Consider the following 21,118-nt stretch of genomic DNA (forward strand, 5'->3'; position numbering starts at 1 on the left):
CACTATTTCGGTACGACTCATAGTTTTTGTGATATAAATTATCAAGATTTCTCTTACTTAGTTTGTATTTGTATGTTGTATTCCGTTTGGGTTGGAGGAAATATGAATTTTCTACAACAATTGGAGATTTTTTGACTCAAGCGTAACTTTTGGAAAGGGCGTATCGATCACTTTCCAAATGTTACATTTGAGTCAAAAAATGTCCAATTGTTGTAGAAAATTCATATTTCCTCCAACCCAAACGGAATACAAATTTTCATTCGAATCAAAAATACTCATATTTTGCCATTTGTCGATTTCATTTTGAATTACTCTGTGTTAAAAGATCTGTCTAAGTTAGTCACTATGTTTGTTTTTACATTCGTTAGATTTAAAGACAATCTTGAAGGGTAATTGTGATTAGTGACGAAAAAAAAGCAAAAAAATAAAAAAAAATGAAGAAAAAAAAAATAAAATGCGATAGCTTGTAAACTAATACTAATTCTAATTCTAAGTTCATTTAAAAAAAATGTCACATATTTCGAATTTTCACAAACTTTTTAGAGTTACACATATTAAATCTCTCCTGGTATGGAACATAGCCACGATTGTGTTCATCAGGTGGAAAGTGGAAAGTGGAAAGGAATTCTAGAGCTGGCTGTACTTCTATAATTTTTTAAAATTATTATGAATTCTATTTCATTTTCCTGAAAATAAAATCGATATTTCACTCAATATGTAGTTGAAAACTTTTAAATAGTCATTCGTTATTCATCATCGTGGGAACGTATGTTCTTTAATTATCGCCAGACAATGAGCTAATTTAAGCATCGAAAAAGCTCATCGAGGGCTATGTCTAGTCCAAATACAGCCATATATCCTTTATCGGCCGCCATCAAAGTGAAATTCAACAGATAAACATTATCCCTCGAAGTGATGCCGGAAGCAATCATCATCCTGCGAAAATGGGCAACGACACTCATTGTAAACAGGAAGTTTCAAACGATCTGTTCCTCCAGCTGCAAACTTGGGTGGACATCAGTCGAACACATGTTCGCAAGCTAACTCGCGATGATAATTAGATAACCATCGATCGTTGATGGGAAAGCTCGAAGCAGAAGCTTCCTCGTCTGCTGCACTATCAGTTTGTTGTTGTTGTTGATTCTGTCTGACTAAAATTATGAAACCTTGTTCCTCGACAGTCAATGGAAAGTTTCATTCCACTGATCTAGGTGAACCATTCGCCTGTTAGTAAACAACCAAACGGCCACCATGGCAAGGATCTCGTAACGATTTGCGGCCGGTTTCACTGATTGTAGGCAAATAAACATTTTTCCCACTCTCCGCTTGGGACCGATGTGTCGTAATAGTGCATCGCTAGGCAAGAACGAGTTTTTCTCGTCCAAATAGCTAAGCCTGCAAGAGAAAGTCTTTTTTCCAGTTAAGATCGAATGGTTGCAAGAGGTGTTTGAGAAAAATAACTGTTGCCTCATCGATGTGAAGCATTCGATCCCGCTCGCGGCGAGGTCCAGCTGAATAATTTGCAGCGTGGAGAATGGCAAATTTCGATAGGTCATTCGAGGAGGCTTCTTTCCATATGTTGTCAAATTTTTTTTCCGTTGTAATTCATGCCGAACGATGCGTCCAGAGGTGGAAAAAATTCATCGAACACATGCCGTTAATTGGTCTGTGCAATTTACCTACCTAAATTTAGCTTCAACGCTAAAGTGCACACTGAGGCGACCTTGCCATTTTAGCAATTATATATTGTATCGAATGCATCCGAACGGTTATTAATAGTAACCTTACACATGTGCTCGTGTATTTTGTTTTGAACACAAACCGTTGCAAAACGGCATAGCTTCGAGAAAAAAAGAATCAGACCCAACCAAGATCGGGTAATGGTCGCGATCTCGCATCAATCTCGCGATAATTCTTACAGAACAAAATCGAGTCACTTGGAGCAGTCCTCTCCAGGTCGTAACTGTTAAGCTATGTTTTGCACCATTCATCGGCTCGTATCATTGCACAACACTGCAGCGATTATAGCAAATCTCTAATTGCCACAGCGAATGTCGACCGGATAAAAGTGTGCCATAACAGTAGTTTCGCTAAATCTCGTATCAATGTACGCTCAATTATCCCACCTCCCCCCCCCCTCTTCAAAGCCCTCCGCTTGGATATTCTACCAAGACACAACTGATTACCTGCCCACGGTCGACTCGTATGTGTTCTCTCTCTAGGTGCATGTATGATTAAGAAGTTGGATCGAGCTTGAGTTAGACGAGGCTAACTGGTTCATACCCCGGCGTTGCGCCTCCATCGGTGGCTCATAATTACCCATTCTACCATAAATTGACTTTCGAGGTCATCGATACAAAAAGGTAAACAACAGCCAAACTCACGTTTCCGAAGGGTGGTGCTTGCGCTAATCTCAGCCCGATCGTGCACGGTTCTCACGCTTTTCCTCTGCCCGTGTCCCGACCTAGGATTTCGAAGAATTCAGTAGCTCACACACGCCATGTGCCTCCCTTTTCACCACCGTCAGTAGCCTTCTGCCTGCCACCACCTGAATGCACCAAACCTAGTTCAAGGTGATCGTTGGCAGTTTTCTGGTTTCGAATGCACTTCGGCGGTTCTTCAGGGCACCACGACGGCGGTGGTTCTCTCCACCAGTTTCGCCGCTTTCGAATGCTGAAATGGAACGGATGTTGGTAATAATAATGTGAGAGAGAGCCAAGCCGACAGGTCGAGTCTTCGATGCTTTGGTTTTTTTTCGTGGTCTATAATGAAACGTTTGTTTACCTAATCGGAACAAAAAACAACATTAATATTTAAACTTTAGAAAGCAGATTGAAATTGTATTATATGTTCAGACCATATACACTGACAAAATATTAATTGATAAATTGAGAAGTATATTTTTAATGAATATTTGGAGGATTGTCTGTTTTATGACAATCCTACGAAATGTGCAAACTTCGGCGATCCAAGCTCAAAAACCTGTTCTGGATCGAACTGATTGTAGGCAGCTCAAAGGCATCCGCTATTCGCTTTATATAACTGCAACTCTGCGATAATAATGGAACAGATTAGTTTCGGATGTGAGAGGTTAAATACTATGGTTTTTGTGGAATCATGCCTCACAATAAGGCAGTGTACCGGCGAAATGGAAATTAATAACGATTCTACGTTGAGGAAACACCAGTAGACACATTAGTTCGAAGATTTGTTTGTAGTTCATTTTTCGTGAGAAATGCCAGGTGTATGGATATTAAATATGGAGGAAATGAGGGAGAATCAAATATAATCAAGTTTCAATGGAAAAGTTATTAGGTACCATGCGGCTTACACATTAGCCTTGGTTCCATTCAAAAGTTGCCTGTTTCATTTTACAGGTCACGAATCTGAAACGAAAACAAAATTTAAAAATGTGAAATATGAGTCAATGGAGGGGTTTGCGGAAAAGGGAAGGATTTTCATATTGTTGGGATACGACCCCAAATTATTCGATGGATAGGGAACTGTGCGAATAGCAATGGAGTATAATCCGAATAAACCTATTTCAGAACATTCTTCGGGATTCAACATGTTTTTGGAGAATAAATTGCATTAAAATTTGTACACTTGGTACTCTATGATATTTGTATTTTTCACAACTAGTGATGTATTCGTTCGATTTATCGATGAACAATCAATATGCAGTCGAGAAGTTACTCTCGTTCACCATTTGGCTTGGTGTGGAAATCGCAGTTCAGTACGCTTCAACGCTCTGGTTAAAAAAATGACTTATGGACTCGGAATTTACTGAACCGATCGACGTGGAAATTTGTATGTAGGGGTTTTTGGGCCGGGGAATGTTTTTATGATAGTTTGAGACTCCTCCCCCTCTCCAGTTGGGGGAGGGGGGGGGAGTTCTGCTATACAAAAAATGAAACACAAATGTCTGCAAAACTCAAAAACTGATCAAGCAAATGGAACCAAATTTGGCATGTGAAGATTTTAGAGAACACGAAATATTTCTATGGTGGTTCGACACTCATCCCACCTCTCTAAAGGAGGAAGTGGTGGAGAGGGGTGTTACATAACTCGAGAACTAATCAAGCAAATTGAGCCAAATTAGGCATATGCAGGTTTTAGGGAGCAATGGAGGTTTTAGGGCGTTTCTATGGTGGTTTGAAACGCAAACCTCTGCATAACTGGAGAAGGAATCAAGTCAATGGAGCCAAATTTTGGGCGGGACGAAGTTTGCCGGGTCAGCTAGTATTCAATAAATCAATATTGTATATGTAAATATTTTTTTAATTCTTTAGTTTTGATACTTTCAGCCTCCTGGGCTGGGGCTGCTCTCAAATATATGTAAAATCACTAACAGCGGATAAGACAAGCCGGATCGCAAACTCACAGGAGATTGTTGACATCCACAGGATCGAGCTTTGAGAGAAAAATGTTTTTTTGTGTGCTAAAATGTGTGAGTAAAATGCACAAATGAAAGCTAAGAGTTTTCAAATGTTTGTATGTATGGAGCAGACCTCTCATTCTCTCGGATTGAATATCAGCTTGGAATTATAAAAAAAATTCTAACCATGCAAAGCAGAAATAAACCAAGACCGGCTGGGTTGGAAGGCTGTGTCACATAACAACGTCATCCACATATTGAATTTTTGGAATCTTTGAAATTTTCAAAATGTTCAAAGAATTTTTTTGAATTTGTAGTGGGACTACGTCTAACCGGAGTATATGGGGGGGTAAAAAGAAAACCTAAACATAGAACATGCAGGAAAAAATGAAAGATTCCGAATGCTTATAACTTGAAATTTCTTATTGGATCGGAAAGATGTTTGCATCAATTGATAGGGAATATTTCTACGCTTCTATCGCAATTAATAAAATGTTATTTTTCAGTACATAAACAATTGAATAACTGTAAAATGTTAAGCGTTATCTAAACACCCTAGCTACCTCGTTTTGATTGGCCCGATTTACGGTTTCCCCAACACAGCCATCTAAACCAAGCAGCCTTGGGGAAATCGGCATGGCAAACACATGAAAGTATAGGGACTTTTGTTCGCACCGAAATATGTTCCCTAACACAGACTTCAAAACCAAGCAGCGTTAGAGAAATCGGCATTGTAAATACATGGAAGTCGGGGGTATTTTTGTTCCGACTGAAATGTGTTTCCCTAACACAGACTTAAAATCCGTGGAGCGTGGAGAAAGTGGCATTGCAAATACATGAAATTCGGGGGTATTTTTCTTCCGACTGAAATGTGTTTCCCCCAACTAGAAATGGGCAAAACAGTTCACTTTGATGAACGGTTCACTCAATTACCGTTCATCAGTTCTTTTGAACCGTTCTTTCGCTCTTTCGTTCAGCACTATTAAGAACAACATAGAATGTTAGCTGGAACTCAACATCAATAGACAGCTATTAATTGATATCGTTGGATTGCATAGTGGATTTAGTGGGGAAAGATAAGCTGCTTCTTCTTTAAAAGTCGCAAACTGTATGTGAAAAAATGTTTATCGATCGACAAAATGCAATTTTTCATATTCTCTTTTTGGACAACACACAGGTTCCATGTAAGATCATATTTCATAATGTTCATTCAGGGGATAAAATCAGCAGCGATTTTCACTCATACAAACAATCACAATAACACGTATACGCAATAGGCCAAACAAAGAATTGAAAGCAACGAAAAAACTTTGCCCTCGCTATAAGATTTTATGTTTACCTAATGAATTGCCCCAGCTTCCCCCAGCTTTTTTCTACATGTAATTGAAAACATATAGTTTTGCTTTTAAAACTACGAAAATCTAATTTTATTTTTAACACAAAATTGAGTATACATTAACAAAATAAACCCTGCATTAGATGCATTTTGCTCATCATGACAATATCGTTTTATTTTCCTTACAAACGTTCTCGTTATATTTGTCCATTCCGTCCAGCGCAAATCAGTTCAGCTGCACTAGTTCGTTCGCAAACAGTTCGCCCGCAAACACTTCGTTCTCAAACAGTTCGTTCCCAAACAGTTCACTCTCAATCAGTTCTTTCCCATACAGTTCACTCGCAAACAGTTCGTTCTGAATCAGTTCGTTCACAAGCAGTTCACTCTCCATCAGTTCACTCTCCATCAGTTCACTCTCAAACAGTTCACCGTTCTTTCGGAATCAGTTCGTTCACAAACCGTTCGCTCGCAATCAGTTCGTGGGGAGAACTACCGTTCTTTGAAAAAGAACGAACGTTCGTTCACTCTTTTCGTCGAACTAGTTCGTTCGTACCCATCTCTACCCCCAACACAGACTTCAGAACCAAGGTGTCTGAGGAAATTGGCATTGCATATTCGTTGAAGTTTTTGATTTTTTTTTTGATTTTTTTGAATTTTTGTAATTTTTGGAATTTTTTAAATTTTTTGAATTGATTAAATTTTTGGAAATTTATATTTCATTGGAATTTTTGTTCTATTTAATTTTTGGATTTTTCTGGAATTATGTTTTGGGGTTCTCTAAATTTGTACATATGTGTTGAATTTTTTTATTTTTCTTTCAGAATTTTGTGGAATCTGTAGATTTTTTTTAAATTGGATTTTTTTTAATCTGTAGAGTTTGTGGAATTTTTTATTTTCATTTTTTTTTAAATTTTTTTGGAACATTTTTCAAATTTTTGATTTATTTGTTTTTCTTTTTTGAAATTTTGATTTTTTAATTTTTTTGGTTTTTTTTTAAATTTTTCTAAATTTGTATGAAAAGAATTTTTGAAATTTTCCTAATTTGTTTGAAAATTATAATTCTTGTTTAAATTTTTGTTTTTTTTTAATTTAGAAAAAATGGATTATTTTTCAGTATTTCTGATATTTTTCAGAATTGTGATAATTTTTTGAATTTTTTTTTGAATTTTTTTGAATTTAAAAAAAAAATATTAAATATTTTTCAATTTCCTGATTTATTTATTTTTCTTTTTGAGTTTTTAGAATTTTTTGAAATTTAGAATTCTTAATTTTTTTGAATTTTTTAATTTTTTTCGAATTTTTAAAATTTCTAAAATTTTTGTAATTTTTGGAATGTTTAAATTTTTTTGAATTGATTGAATTTTTGGAAATTCAATTTCATTGGAATTTTTGTTCTATTTAATGCTTGGATTTTTCTGGAATTATGTTTTGGAGTTCTTTAAATTTGTTTACATATATGCGGAATTTTTTCAACTTCATAAATTTTTTAATTTTTGATTTTTTTTAATCTCTTGAATTTTTTAAATTTGTTGATTATTTTAAATTTTTTGAGCACATTAAATTTTTTTTTTGAATTTTTGAATTTTGCAGTGTTTATGGATTTTTGAATTTTCATGATTTTTTAAAATTTTTAAATTATTTTTGAATTTCTGATTTATTTGTTTTCCTTTTTGAATTTTTTGAATGTTTTGGATTTTTTTTTATTTTTTCGAATTGTTTAATTTTTTGTATTTTTGGAATTATTTAAATTTTTTGAATTGATTAAATTTTTGGAAATTTCAATTTTTTTGAATTTTTGTTCTATTTAATGCTTGGATTTTTCTGGAATTATGTTTTGAAGTTCTTTAAATTTGTTATACATATGTGCGGAATTTTTTAAATTTCTCGAATTTTTTAATTTTTTTTGATTTTTGTAAATATCTCGAATTTTTTGATTTGTTTGAATTTTTTGAGCTGATTATTTTTTTCAATTTTTTGGAATTTTTCAATTTCTTTGAATTTTAATTTTTTTTCGAATTTCTTGTTTTTTTTAATCTTTTGGTTTTTCTTTTATTTTTCTTTTTTGATTTTTTTTTATTTCTTTAAACTTTTGATTGAAATAATTTTTTTGATAAATTTTTTAATTATAAATTATAAATTCTTTGAAATTTTTGAACTTTTAGATTTTTTTATTTTTCGAATTTTTTAAATTTTTTGAATTGTTTCGAAACTTTTGTGATTTTTGTTGATAATTTTTGTAATTTTTGTAATTTTTGTAATTTTTGTAATTTTTGTAATTTTTGTAATTTTTGTAATTTTTGTAATTTTTGTAATTTTTGTAATTTTTGTAATTTTTGTAATTTTTGTAATTTTTGTAATTTTTGTAATTTTTGTAATTTTTGTAATTTTTGCAATTTTTGTAATTTTTGTAATTTTTGTAATTTTTGTAATTTTTGTAATTTTTGTAATTTTTGTAATTTTTGTAATTTTTGTAATTTTTGTAATTTTTGTAAATTTTGTAAATTTTGTAATTTTTGTAATTTTTGTAATTTTTGTAATTTTTGTAATTTTTGTAATTTTTGTAATTTTTGTAATTTTTGTAATTTTTGTAATTTTTGTAATTTTTGTAATTTTTGTAATTTTTGTAATTTTTGTAATTTTTGTAATTTTTGTAATTTTTGTAATTTTTGTAATTTTTGTAATTTTTGTAATTTTTGTAATTTTTGTAATTTTTGTAATTTTTGTAATTTTTGTAATTTTTGTAATTTTTGTAATTTTTGTAATTTTTGTAATTTTTGTAATTTTTGTAATTTTTGTAATTTTTGTAATTTTTGTAATTTTTGTAATTTTTGTAATTTTTGTAATTTTTGTAATTTTTGTAATTTTTGTAATTTTTGTAATTTTTGTAATTTTTGTAATTTTTGTAATTTTTGTAATTTTTGTAATTTTTGTAATTTTTTGTAATTTTTGTAATTTTTGTAATTTTTGTAATTTTTGTAATTTTTGTAATTTTTGTAATTTTTGTAATTTTTGTAATTTTTGTAATTTTTGTAATTTTTGTAATTTTTGTAATTTTTGTAATTTTTGTAATTTTTGTAATTTTTGTAATTTTTGTAATTTTTGTAATTTTTGTAATTTTTGTAATTTTTGTAATTTTTGTAATTTTTGTAATTTTTGTAATTTTTATAATTTTTGTAATTTTTATAATTTTTATAATTTTTATAATTTTTGTAATTTTTGTAATTTTTGCAATTTTTGAAATTTTTGTAATTTTTGTAATTTTTGTAATTTTTGTAATTTTTGTAATTTTTGTAATTTTTGTAATTTTTGTAATTTTTGTAATTTTTGTAATTTTTGTAAATTTTGTAAATTTTGTAATTTTTGTAATTTTTGTAATTTTTGTAATTTTTGTAATTTTTGTAATTTTTGTAATTTTTGTAATTTTTGTAATTTTTGTAATTTTTGTAATTTTTGTAATTTTTGTAATTTTTGTAATTTTTGTAATTTTTGTAATTTTTGTAATTTTTGTAATTTTTGTAATTTTTGTAATTTTTGTAATTTTTGTAATTTTTGTAATTTTTGTAATTTTTGTAATTTTTGTAATTTTTGTAATTTTTGTAATTTTTGTAATTTTTGTAATTTTTATAATTTTTGTAATTTTTGTAATTTTTGTAATTTTTGTAATTTTTGTAATTTTTGTAATTTTTGTCTCTCTCTCTTCCTGTTTTTTTCTCTTTTCTTCTCATTTCTCTCTCTCTCTTTCTGAATCTCTAAATCTCACAATCATCTTTTTTTTTCGAAATCTCTTCATCGCTTTTTCATTGTGAACGTTGCTTCTCGATGTCAAATTCTAATGATTTCTTGATTTTTGATTTGTAATTATTTCTTGAGAGTATCGTTGCTGGAAAACTTTCCTTTTCACAATTTTCCATGCTTTTGAATTCATTCAACAAAGAAGCATGGAACAAATAATGTGAAATGACGGATTGCGCATCAACTCGACCAGATGTTGGCATGACCCTCTTGGAGTCATGCTTTCAATGAAACTTTCTGGGCGTGAAGACCTTACGTAATTAAGCAACTTGACATACTTAGCTTTCCGAAAATTTATCTAGATTAACATATAGAAAGGGCCAAATATTTTTGATAATTTTTTCATATATTTTTTAACCGGAAATGGTAAGTGATCTATGCAATAGTTTCAGGAAAATAATAGAATTTTCAGAAAAATACACTGAAAAAATTTTCGATTTCAAAAACAAAATTTCAAATTTCAAAGTCGTTTTTCTTAAAATAGTCATCTCAGATTTTTAAATTTTTAAGAAAAGGCAGAAAAATGGTAGATAAATGTTAGCCCTACAACTCTTCCATACATTGTAACTTGTGAATATTTGAGGCAAAAAAGTTTTCCTAATAGAAACTTTTTCAAGATTTTTTCTCAAAAATTTTAAATTTTTTTTGGGTGTACATTTATAGAAAAAAACAATAGCATGTAGAAAAGGATTGATGGTGACCCTTGGATGTTGCAGTACAAATTATATGTGAATCTTCAATATTTTGGTTAGTGTTATCCTCATCTATACGTCGTTTTTTTCTTTGGAGCACATCTATTGTACCAATCACTACCAAACAAGATTCACAAACTCGCATTGTAGCATCCAACAGATGGGTAAGTCCCAGTAAACGTATTTTCTCTATTACTGTTAACCGACGTAGTTTATTACGGTTACACTTGGGGTAGTTAATACCAGCACTGCATTTGTAATCCTTGCAAATCCTGGAGATCACGGCTTGACTCATGTTTTCTTTGTTGAATTCTGATGAATACGGAGAAACAAAATAATGCTATTTATTTTCCGTCACTTTATATTTGCTGCCGGTGACGACTAGTAATTTTCAAACAACTGCAGAGCCATTTTATTCATCCGTTAGGTATCTGTACAATCCATTTGTTATCAATCCATTTGCATCTACAGTGACTCTTAATAGATACCTCAATGTACAACAACTATTCGTTACCTGACCGACCGATCAAGAGATTTTTGGCCAATGGATATTGTTTGAGAGCTGTCGTTGCTCTCAGTTTTGAAACATATTGTATTTTACTACAAAAACAAGCTGAAACTGTACTTTAGCATCCAAGAGTCACCATGAATCCATTTCTACCTGTTATTGATTTTTTCTATAGCTATACAAAAAAAATAAATTGAAAATTTTCGAGAAAAAATCTTGAAAAAGATTTTGTTAGGAGAACATTTTTGCCCTCAAAATGCACAAGTTGCGATATATGGAAGAATTGTAGGGCACACATTTATCTACAGTTTATCTGCCATTTCATCAAAATCTAGGATGGCCATTTTGAGAAAATCGACTATTTGTTATTGAAATTGTTTTTTTTTTCAATGTAGGATTCTGAAAAATATTTTTTCCTGAATTTTTATTTATTTTCCTCAAACTCTTCCATAAATCACTTTTTTGTAGGACTCACCATTTTCGAGTAAAAAAATATGTTTGTCTAGATAAATTTTCGGAAAATCAAGTATGCCAAGTTGCTTAATTATGTAAGGTCTTCACACCCAGAAAGTTTCATTAAGTTCTGAGAGGGTCATGCCAATCCCATAGACGAGTTGGCGCGAAATCCATTGAATAGAGCTTTCGTGAAGGCAGTAGAATATGTGAAGTGACCGTACGAGGGTCACTATTTATATTTCGGGAATAGGAACAAAAACAAATAGTTGAGCTGCGAATATATTTTTATTGTTTTTCAAAGTACTCGCCACGATGATCGATACACTTTTGCATGCGCTTAAACCAATTTTCAAAGCATTTATTCCAATCGACACGAGCCTTTTTTTTGAGCGATTGTCAAATTATGTGGGATCCAACGTGAACATAATTTTCCCACAACTAAGTGTTCATGTAAAATCGCATATATGCTGGTGGAACTAATGCTTAGGGATGCCTCAATCTCACAATAGGTTACATGACGATCTTGTTTAATCATTTCGTGCACAGCATCGATGTTTTCTGGCACTACAGTCGATTTTGGACGACCTTCACGAAACTCGTCGGACAGCGAACTACGACCACGATTGAATTCACTATACCAGCGATACACAGTGGTTTTTGATGGAGCTCCATCGCCAAAAGTCAAATTAAGTTGATTGATGCACTCTTGTTGTGATAATCCACGTCGAAAGTCGTAAAAAATCATCGCACGAAAATGTTCATGATTCAGTTCCATTTTTTTGCCGAGACCAAACTTTCAACTAAATATAAAATAAACAAATAGCGTCCGTATGACAAAATGTTCTGAGTACGTATATCGTCAAAAATGTCAAACTTTACGATGGAACCGTCAGATGGACTCACATGACATCAGTGTTGCCAATTCCCGAAATATAAATAGTGACCCTCGTAACATCGAGGAAAACTTATGTTCCCAAACATTGGGGAATGTTTCAATAAAAGTCATCAGTATTTTTTCCAGTAATTTGAACATTTCAATAGCAATCATCACCTCAGATCTTATTCAAATGGATTTTTAGATACATTAGATAGTTATCGATAGTTATCCTCTTTGTATCCTACACTGCCCATCAATGTTCTGAGCATCTCTTATTGTGTGGGTATTTTTGACAATAGATCTACATGGTTTGTTGATGAATGCCTAAAGTTTGTAGATGAATGCCTAAAGTTTGTAGATGAATGCCTAAAAGTGATCAATGCCCAAAGGGTCGACCATAACATTAGGCGTCATTCGGCGTACAAATTTTTAGAAGATACCATACATACTGCGGGTTTCTTCGTTTCTATGTATGTTATTAATACTCTAGTCATCACCAATCATGTGCAATATATACCATCAGCCCAAATCGTGATTAACGATCGCAAATATTGAATCAACCTGCGGAATAAATCACGTTCGGTTCGCTGGAGCACGTGTGTTGCCAGGCCTTGACCATGGATATCTATACGACGATAAGCCAGCCAACCAGCAGCAGTGGTGGTGCCGAAGGGGATGGGTTATTTATTGCCTATTTCTCAATAAACGATATGAATAAGTACTATCGATATGCCACTGCTGCTGCTGCTGCTGCTGCTGTGGCTGCATGATCCTTTGTAACCCAAAGATGCTATCGCATAGGTTCCGATCGCGCGCCCAGCACAAAAAAAGAAACATTCACACGCGCCTCTGAAGAGCTCTGTGGTCGCGCGGTCGAGCAAGCTTCATTGAATAAGTAATAAGTTGTTTATCCCATAGTTCCTCCAGCTGCTCGGATGCGTCCGATGGCGAGTTAATGGCACTTTATTGGATGTCAACGATCTTTGCTCGGGCTCGGGAGTACTTAGTGCTGCCGCAAATTAATACCGCTCAGCTTGTCGGAAAAACTAGACACCCATCGGTTGTTCGGTGAGCGTGAAACGTTTTGAGGGACACCTGTGTGGTACCGCGAGTGAGATAATATTACATGCAACAGACAACCGCGCTGCTGCCCTCCTTTGCAGTAAATCTGTGTCAATCATCGTGTGGTCTATCGAGAAGAGGGCTTACACGGCAATGCTGTTGCACTTGGGGGTCTTGTCGGTTTACAGCGGATCTGGCTGGTCGTTGATTGCAGTCTAAGCGATGGATATTGTAAATTCAATGTATTTTATGTTTAGAGACAATAATGGAACGATAGTCGGTATCAAGTTCACATTTATGTAAATCTCTCTGTTTCTGAGCAATGATACAAACGGGGAGCATAGCTAAATTATAACCTCACTTTCAAGATAAATATTATCACGCGTGATACAAACCGAAGCGTTGCCTTACGACAACTGTTAGATAGATATTCAATGAAAGCGAACGTCACTCGCATTTGCATACGGCTCCACGATTTGTCATTGAGCGATGTGAATTATACGAAAATATTTACTCGAACGTAGAGTAATTTGTTTGCTCCCAAACGGAAGGTTGCCGGGATTTGCCTTCCGCTAAACGATGTATTCTCTGCTAATCTCTTTAACAGAGATTCCCACGTGATGTCACGTGAAGATGCTGTGCAATTGAACGCCTCACGCTTCGCATGTGAACCATTCGTCATTTACATACGAATTGCTCTGAACTATTTGCTGATTATGAATGGAGCAAATCGTGCGTAACAGGTGTGCGAATCACACAGCAACTCATGCCCATCTTAATGCTTTTGTTCTCATTCACATGGTTTTATTATTTTTTTTCTATTCCAGAAAGCAAAGAAATTCTTCACGGTTTAAACGGATCATTCAGCTCTGGAGAACTGACAGCCATTATGGGCCCCTCGGGGGCGGGAAAAAGCACGTTGCTCAACATTCTAGCCGGCTACGTGTAAGTATGCAGTATGCGCTTATCGCGCACCAAGTTACTTTTGTTTCTTATACTGCTTAAATCAAATGATCGAAGCGTTAGCAATCACAGCAGTGGTAAAATTATCGCGTTCTAGCCAATCAAAAAATGATAATGGTGCATTTAATGTTGCGTTCCATTGTGTGCTTTTAATTTATGCTGGTCAGTTATTAACAGTGTGTTTTAGTGCATGTTTATTTCCAATGGACGATTTAATTGGCAACACTTTTTTAATTGAGCACCACCTATCACTTTTTATCATTTCATTATAAATAGACTGATACGCTATAAAAAAAAACTATTTATATTGAGATCATTAATATTTCATTATGATTTCACTTTTATTACGTCTATCCTAACCTTTTCCTACGCTCCTGATACTTTTCGAGATCCTGATCACTTCCTTCGTTGCTTTCGCGTTTTTATACTCATTCAGATTCTCTTCTTCTCACCCTTGGAACAAGCCACGCGATACCGATCCGTTGTCGTATCCAGGGTTGCCATAATAAAATCTGTGTTTTTGGTCTCAAAAAATCTTTTTTTCTTAGTTTTTTCTCAGAAAATCTGTATTGAAATCTGTATTAAAGGGCCTGGTTGGGTAAGGAAGTAAAAAGTCCCAAACCAAAACACCAGCTCTATGGAAAATATTATACAGGTCGGACTCGATTATATACAGACTCTATTATATATGATTCGATTATATACAATTTTGGACTCGATTACATACAGTTTGAATTTTTGACGTGGGACTACGTCTAACCGGAGTATATGGGGGTGAAATGAAAACCTGAGCACAGAACATGCAGGAAAAAATGAAAGATTCCGAATGCTTATAACTCGAACATTTCTTGATAGATCGGAAAAGATGTTTGCATCAATTGATAGGAAATATTTCTACGAGTCTATCACAATTAATAAAATGTTATTTTGCATGAGATAAACAGTTGAATAACTGTAAAATGTCAAGCGTTATCTAAACGCCCTAACTGCCAAGTTTTGATTGGCCCGATTCACGATTTCCCCAACACAGACTTCAAAATCAATGTACCTGTGGGAATCCTCTTTTCAAATAGCAAATATACATGCAAGTAGGGGGTATTTTTGTTCTCACCGAGCTAGCAACCAGTTACCGGCAGCAGCGATGGTGTCCATTCAGCATTAAGATATTTCCGCCAAATCAAAAGCGGAGGAAGGAAGTGGGAAGGTCCCACGTCTCTCCGGTTATGTCCACGACATTACCCATCCGTCTTTTTTTAAAATATTTATCTAATCTGACTTGTTTCAAGAAAAAATTTAATATTCAAGCGTTGAGGTGAATTTTATTTGGCTATTATAAGCGGAGTAAAAAAAGTGATTTTTCAAAATGTTGATTGAATTTTCATCAGGAATTATTTATAACGATAATGCAGCGAAATCAAGGAAGATAGAAGTTTAGTGTCAAAGAACAAATTGTACAGCGGATTAATGGCTTTAATTTGGTTGATAGTAGCAAACAAGTTTATTATGAATTGTTGCGTTAAAATCAATACTAACACCTTCAAAAGCATTATTTTTCGAGTTTTTCACTTTCAAGATGTCATTTAAATTCTCTAATTTAGATGTTTCACAATACCAAATTTTCTCACTTTCTAATCGAGGCAACAGAATTGTCCTACGTGGCGTACTTTTTGAAGTAGAGTCAGTTTAATACATAAAGTTCCCGGATTAATAAAAAAAGTTCAACAACTCTATCATTGTTGAAATTCGACCATATGTGAAGAAGGTTTTTTTTTTCATCAAATATGATTGTCTATCATCTCCTGAGAGATTCTGGATATTTTATTTTTGTTTTCATGTGAGAAAGATGTTCATCTTTTATATTCAAAAAACATAAAAAATAAAAAAAATAATTTAAAAAAATATTTTTCTTGACTCGATTATATACAGGGTTCGATTATATAGAAATCGGATACTTTATATAATCGAGTCCGTCCTGTGTAAATTTCTTATTTGGTACCCTATACAATATTTATCATAGAGCTGGTGATTTGGTTTTGGGACACTTTTTACTTCCTCACCAAGCCAGGCCCTTTTAAGTTCTATTTTGAAGCATTATCTTAGCTTTAGTATCATTGCCTGGCATAATTATTATGAATTTGACGATTTTGATGGTATCCACGTAGAAATACGCATTCACTGTGATTTAGTATGAAAAAGATAAAAAGAATTATTCACTATTGTAAAGCTAGCCGACGACACATTTGCATCTTTTCGCCTGATTAGACATGAGAAAGCAGTTCTTCACGCTACATATGAATGCCAAAATGACTCTCATTCAGACTTATCCGAATGTTATACCAATAAAATTGTTGAGGTGGGAAAAAATATTATTGAGGTCAAGCCATAACTAATATTGAATCTTTGTTTTGAAAAATCTGTAAATCTGTATGAAAACCCTAAAAATCTGCAATCTGTAATTACAGATTCTTGGTTTCAAAAAGTCTGAAAAATCTGTATAAATACAGATTATTCTGTAGATATGGTTACCCTGGTCGTACCAATCATAACAAATCTCGAGATTTTGTTCGCTTTAGTCAAAACTCCCTGAGGCATGTTCGTTCAAGTCTAACGGCTGTTGAATAGAACTAGAAGTACAAATATCTATCGAAAACGGTAAATTTAGTTTTCGAATACTTCGCTTCATTCTAAAAGACTGTCCAAAGCTGTTTATTTCATTCAATCAGCTAGTTTATTACTTTGAGTGGCCTTGGAAAAAGCCGATGATTTGTTTGATCTAGTTTCTTGTGGCACATCGGAAGCCAAAATCAAACATGGATATTCCAACATAAATATGCAAACCCCGTGTATTGATAAAATGAGGGGCTTAGAATAAAAGAGGTGTAAGTGATTTGATCGATTTCTCTACATCGACTCTCTCTTTTGGTCATAACTTAGCTGCAAATACATTCCTAGCTGTATTTGACAATGTGGACGATAGGTCAGAACCTCATCTATCGGATTATATAGCAAACTTAAATTGGAACGTTTTTGCAGTTGAGTTATTGACTGAATAAAAAGTTGATGAAGAGAAATCGATCAAGTCACTTACACTCCTTGCATTCTAAGCCCCTCAAATAGTATACTCACCATGGAACGATCGCACCATCGAACCTTTCCAGGACACCTCCTGCAGCGCTACGATGTTGAAATTGCGGGCTCTCAATATTTCCGAAAGAATTCGGGTATTCGCAAGAAAATTGAGAGACTTGCAGTTCCATGTTCCGAGTTTCCAATCTCTAGTCCGTGTTCTTTGCGTGGGTCTAGTCCGATTGTACTGTCTCGAATTTCTTTGTGAATTTTCCTGTGCGTTTTATTTTTACGGTTGGCTTGCAGGGCCTGCACCAACCCCCTGTCTCGCCGGAGGACCGTCGTGCACAGCTCTTTTTAGAGTCCCCGCTGGCACGAAGACAGTGATCAGCCGCCCCTAATATGAGGATCAGACGCTGTTTTGAGCCGCACCTCCATGGTGAACAGACGCTCGGATAAGCCCCCTTCCCTGTCAGCATACGACCAAGATCCCACCGGGGTTGGTTACCCGATCTTCACTATGGTTACTCGTACCCCAGCCGGCACCACGGGGAGGTAGGGATAGGAGTTACTGGACAGGAAGCTAAGGACCACGAATGGTGTCTATTTTATGCCTGCAGGTACGCGAAGTACCGATGTACGCTTAGTCCAGTTATTTACCAACCACATCAAGAGGTACAATAGGCTTCGAAGCTTCAAAACTCCATACCAGGGTCCGAAATCTTCGAAGATGAAAGAAAAAATCGACTCTTCTCTCAGTAGCTTGGCTTCGACTAGGACTACTTCGACAGGAATTCTAAACAAAATTTTAGTTCAATTTTGTGAAAAAAAAACATACAGAAAAACGGGTTTATTTCAACAAAATTCACAAATTTGTCAGTGGTTCTGAACACAACACTGCACGCTATTTTATACGTGTGAGTAATTTTCGTGTACGATACGAAAAATCTGCCTCACCTGGAATATATGTCAAACCACGTTGAACTCAAACCTCGATACATGCATACGTGATACATGAGAGAGAAACGAATTCATTTTGAGGGGAGTCACTTCAAAAAGCAATGAAGTCCATTTGACGGGGAAGAATGAAATGAGATAGTCGAGTCGTAGACAACTGACTGTTGAGTCCTGTTGACGGAGAAACTGCTGGGAGAAGCCAAAAATCATTTCCAATTGAATACGAAGGGGAATTTCTTCCCCTGACCATCCTCAGTTGAATATGACTATGCCGAGCCCTGTTACTCAATGTTACTCAATACGCACTGAGGCTTATCAATTCCATTAACGGTTAAAATCACGAATCCATATTTTATACATTCTTCGGAATGATATTCTCTGCGTTAATAATTTTGATTAGTTTGTGTTCTCTAATGGCGCGTCCACATTATGACGAATGATGCCGATCGACCTGCACAAGGCTGCATATTCGGCTCGTTATGTAATATAGACGCCCCATCGTGTGCACGAAGCCGTCACGAACACACGAAGCACAATGCCGTCAACGCGAATTTACTTCGTTTTGTTTTAGTTCGACTTTCTTCGATCCGGACCGACTTGTTTCGGGTTGGATTCGGCATGATTCGAATCGGTTTTCGGATCGTTGGCAAGCCCTAGATACATTTATTATTTATTCATTCGTTGTATTCATGCAATGTTGATATTTTCTAAACCAATATCTACGTTTTATCTAATAATGACAAAAACTAATATCTCGTCCCCTTTTTCTGCAGCTCAACGGGCGTCAGTGGGCTCGTCCAGGTGAACGGCAAAAACCGCTCGCAGAACTCCCAAAGCTTCAAGAAGCTATCCTGCTACATCCAGCAGCACGACGCGTTGCGTCCCTGGCTCACCGTTAACGAGGCTATGAGTTGCGCCACCCACCTGAAGCTTGGCTTCAGCATAAGCCACGAGGAGAAGCAAAAACTGATCGAGAAAATCTTGTTTATGCTGGGTCTCGAGCAGAAGGGATACACCCCCACGGGGGACCTTTCCGGGGGACAGAAGAAGCGGTTGGCGATCGCGCTGGAGATGATCAGCAACCCGCCGATTCTGTTCCTGGACGAACCGACCACAGGACTGGATAGTTCCTCTTGCACCCAGTGTATCTCGCTGCTAAAACGGCTGGCCCAGGATGGAAGGACGATTGTGTGTACCATTCACACGCCCAGTGCGCTGCTGTTCGAAATGTTCGACAAGCTGTACACGGTTACGCAGGGACACTGTTTCTACCAGGGTCCAGTGCGGGAGATGCTGCCCTTCCTGTCGAACCTTGGATATAACTGCCCAAGCTATCACAACCCGGCGGATTTCAGTGAGTGTTTTGACTGTGTGTTCCGAATGGGGGTTTTGCGAGATTAAGTGAATTTCGTTTTCTAACAGTGATGGAAATCGCCGTCGGCGAATACGGCGCTGATGTGGCGAAGATCGTGAGGGCAGCCCTGAAGAAGTACTACGAGATGAGCAGTGAGTGCATCAAGCTGGACGACGCAGTTTTTGAGAATAATGGTAAGTTTCGATGAACACATTCCTATCATGACTCCCAACCTAGCTTGTCAACAGTAGTGAGCGAGTTAATTTGCGAAACAAATGCGCGATTTGCTTTTCTCGGTACCTGTCTAAGTACATACGTGTCAGTTACGTTGGTCAGGCAATTTGTAATGCGGTGTTGAAGACTAACTTCGTTTCTGCACCGCTGGGGCCGGCTTGTGTCCATTGAGCAAAAAAGGAAAATTGAACGAATCGTATGTACCGTACCCGGAGTGGCGGTATGAAGCAGCTATTAATTTCAGTCCTTCGGCCGATACGTTGAACTTTGCCGCACAAAGTGTGTACCTCGCGCGCACCACCGGAATACCAATGGTGAAATAGCCCTTCGCGATGCCACGGTTTGGAATGATAAATCGGAGTCAGGTTTGAAAAGAAACGACAAAATTTCTTTTTCTTTTTTTTTTTTGAGTAATGCAAAATGCATCTGTAGCGGTGTAGTCGCAGCAGGAAGCGTTTCGCCACAAGTTGCGGCGGTTCCCTTTGACCTGTGAAGTTGAAGGTGATCAGAAGGAAAGAACCGAGAAATTGTCGTTAATAATTCATGGCGGCACCTGTTGATTCGACAATTAACACGGACATGTTAAACATGTCGGTAAATTGCCCGGGAACAATCAGAAAAAAAACATATTTATCAATAGCAGTTCACTTCCGATCAACAGTAGCTCGATATTACGATTCTTGAATTGAACATTATATCTTTTTTTTTAAACTTTTAAACTAAACCAAAAAACACTAAGGGAGGGTTATATCTGTGGTATAACCGCAAAGTGGACGTAGGACTTTCGTTGGTTTAGTGATCATTCGTTTGAAGTTGCATATGAATCAACTGGAACAACTGAAACAACAACAACAAATTATTGAAATCATCAAAATTTATAAATAATCGTACCTGCTTGAAATTTCATCTAGCTTATGATTAATATGCGGGTGATACAAGACACGGCTAGCCAAACAAAATTGACGTTGTCGTCGAACATTTTGTGTGTTGTGAAGGGAAAATATTCAGCAAAAGAAGAATAACGCAAAACTGGTGCAAAATTTATTGTCCGCTTTTCGCATGTTTACCCGATACATAATACATTGATCGTCACCAATTCTCAAACTCTTCCCCTCTTTATTTATTGACGTAGGACTACGTCTAACCGGACGATATAGGGGGTGAAATGGAAATCTAGGCACTGAACAAGTAGGAAAAAATGCAAGATTTAGAACGCTTATAACTCGAGCATTTCTCAATAGATCGCAAAGGTTTTTGCATCAATTGATAGGAAATATATCTACGCATCTATCATAATGAATAACATTTCATTTTTCTTGAGATAAATAATTGAATAATTGTGAAATATCAAGCATTGTCAAAATGCACTATGTGCCCATTTTTGATTGGTCCATTTTGTGCTCCTCAAATCCGACCGACCAAAACGGGCAACCAGAGCAGCAG

At 35.3% G+C, this 21,118-nt stretch overlaps 1 protein-coding gene across 1 annotated transcript in view; it reads left to right on the forward strand.

Annotated features, from left to right (window-relative positions):
• LOC129777304 (ATP-binding cassette sub-family G member 1) overlaps positions 1-21,118 on the forward strand; it is a 150,516-nt gene that overhangs the window by 65,662 nt on the left and 63,736 nt on the right. Inside the window, exons 3-5 of the mRNA XM_055783523.1 lie at positions 13,929-14,046; positions 18,861-19,441; positions 19,510-19,635. Coding sequence (XP_055639498.1) covers positions 13,929-14,046; positions 18,861-19,441; positions 19,510-19,635 — 825 coding nt within the window. The remainder of the gene's footprint in view (positions 1-13,928; positions 14,047-18,860; positions 19,442-19,509; positions 19,636-21,118) is intronic.

The sequence above is a fragment of the Toxorhynchites rutilus genome, chromosome 3, assembly GCF_029784135.1.
Source record: "Toxorhynchites rutilus septentrionalis strain SRP chromosome 3, ASM2978413v1, whole genome shotgun sequence".
In the NCBI taxonomy this organism is placed as follows: Eukaryota; Metazoa; Arthropoda; class Insecta; order Diptera; family Culicidae; genus Toxorhynchites; species Toxorhynchites rutilus.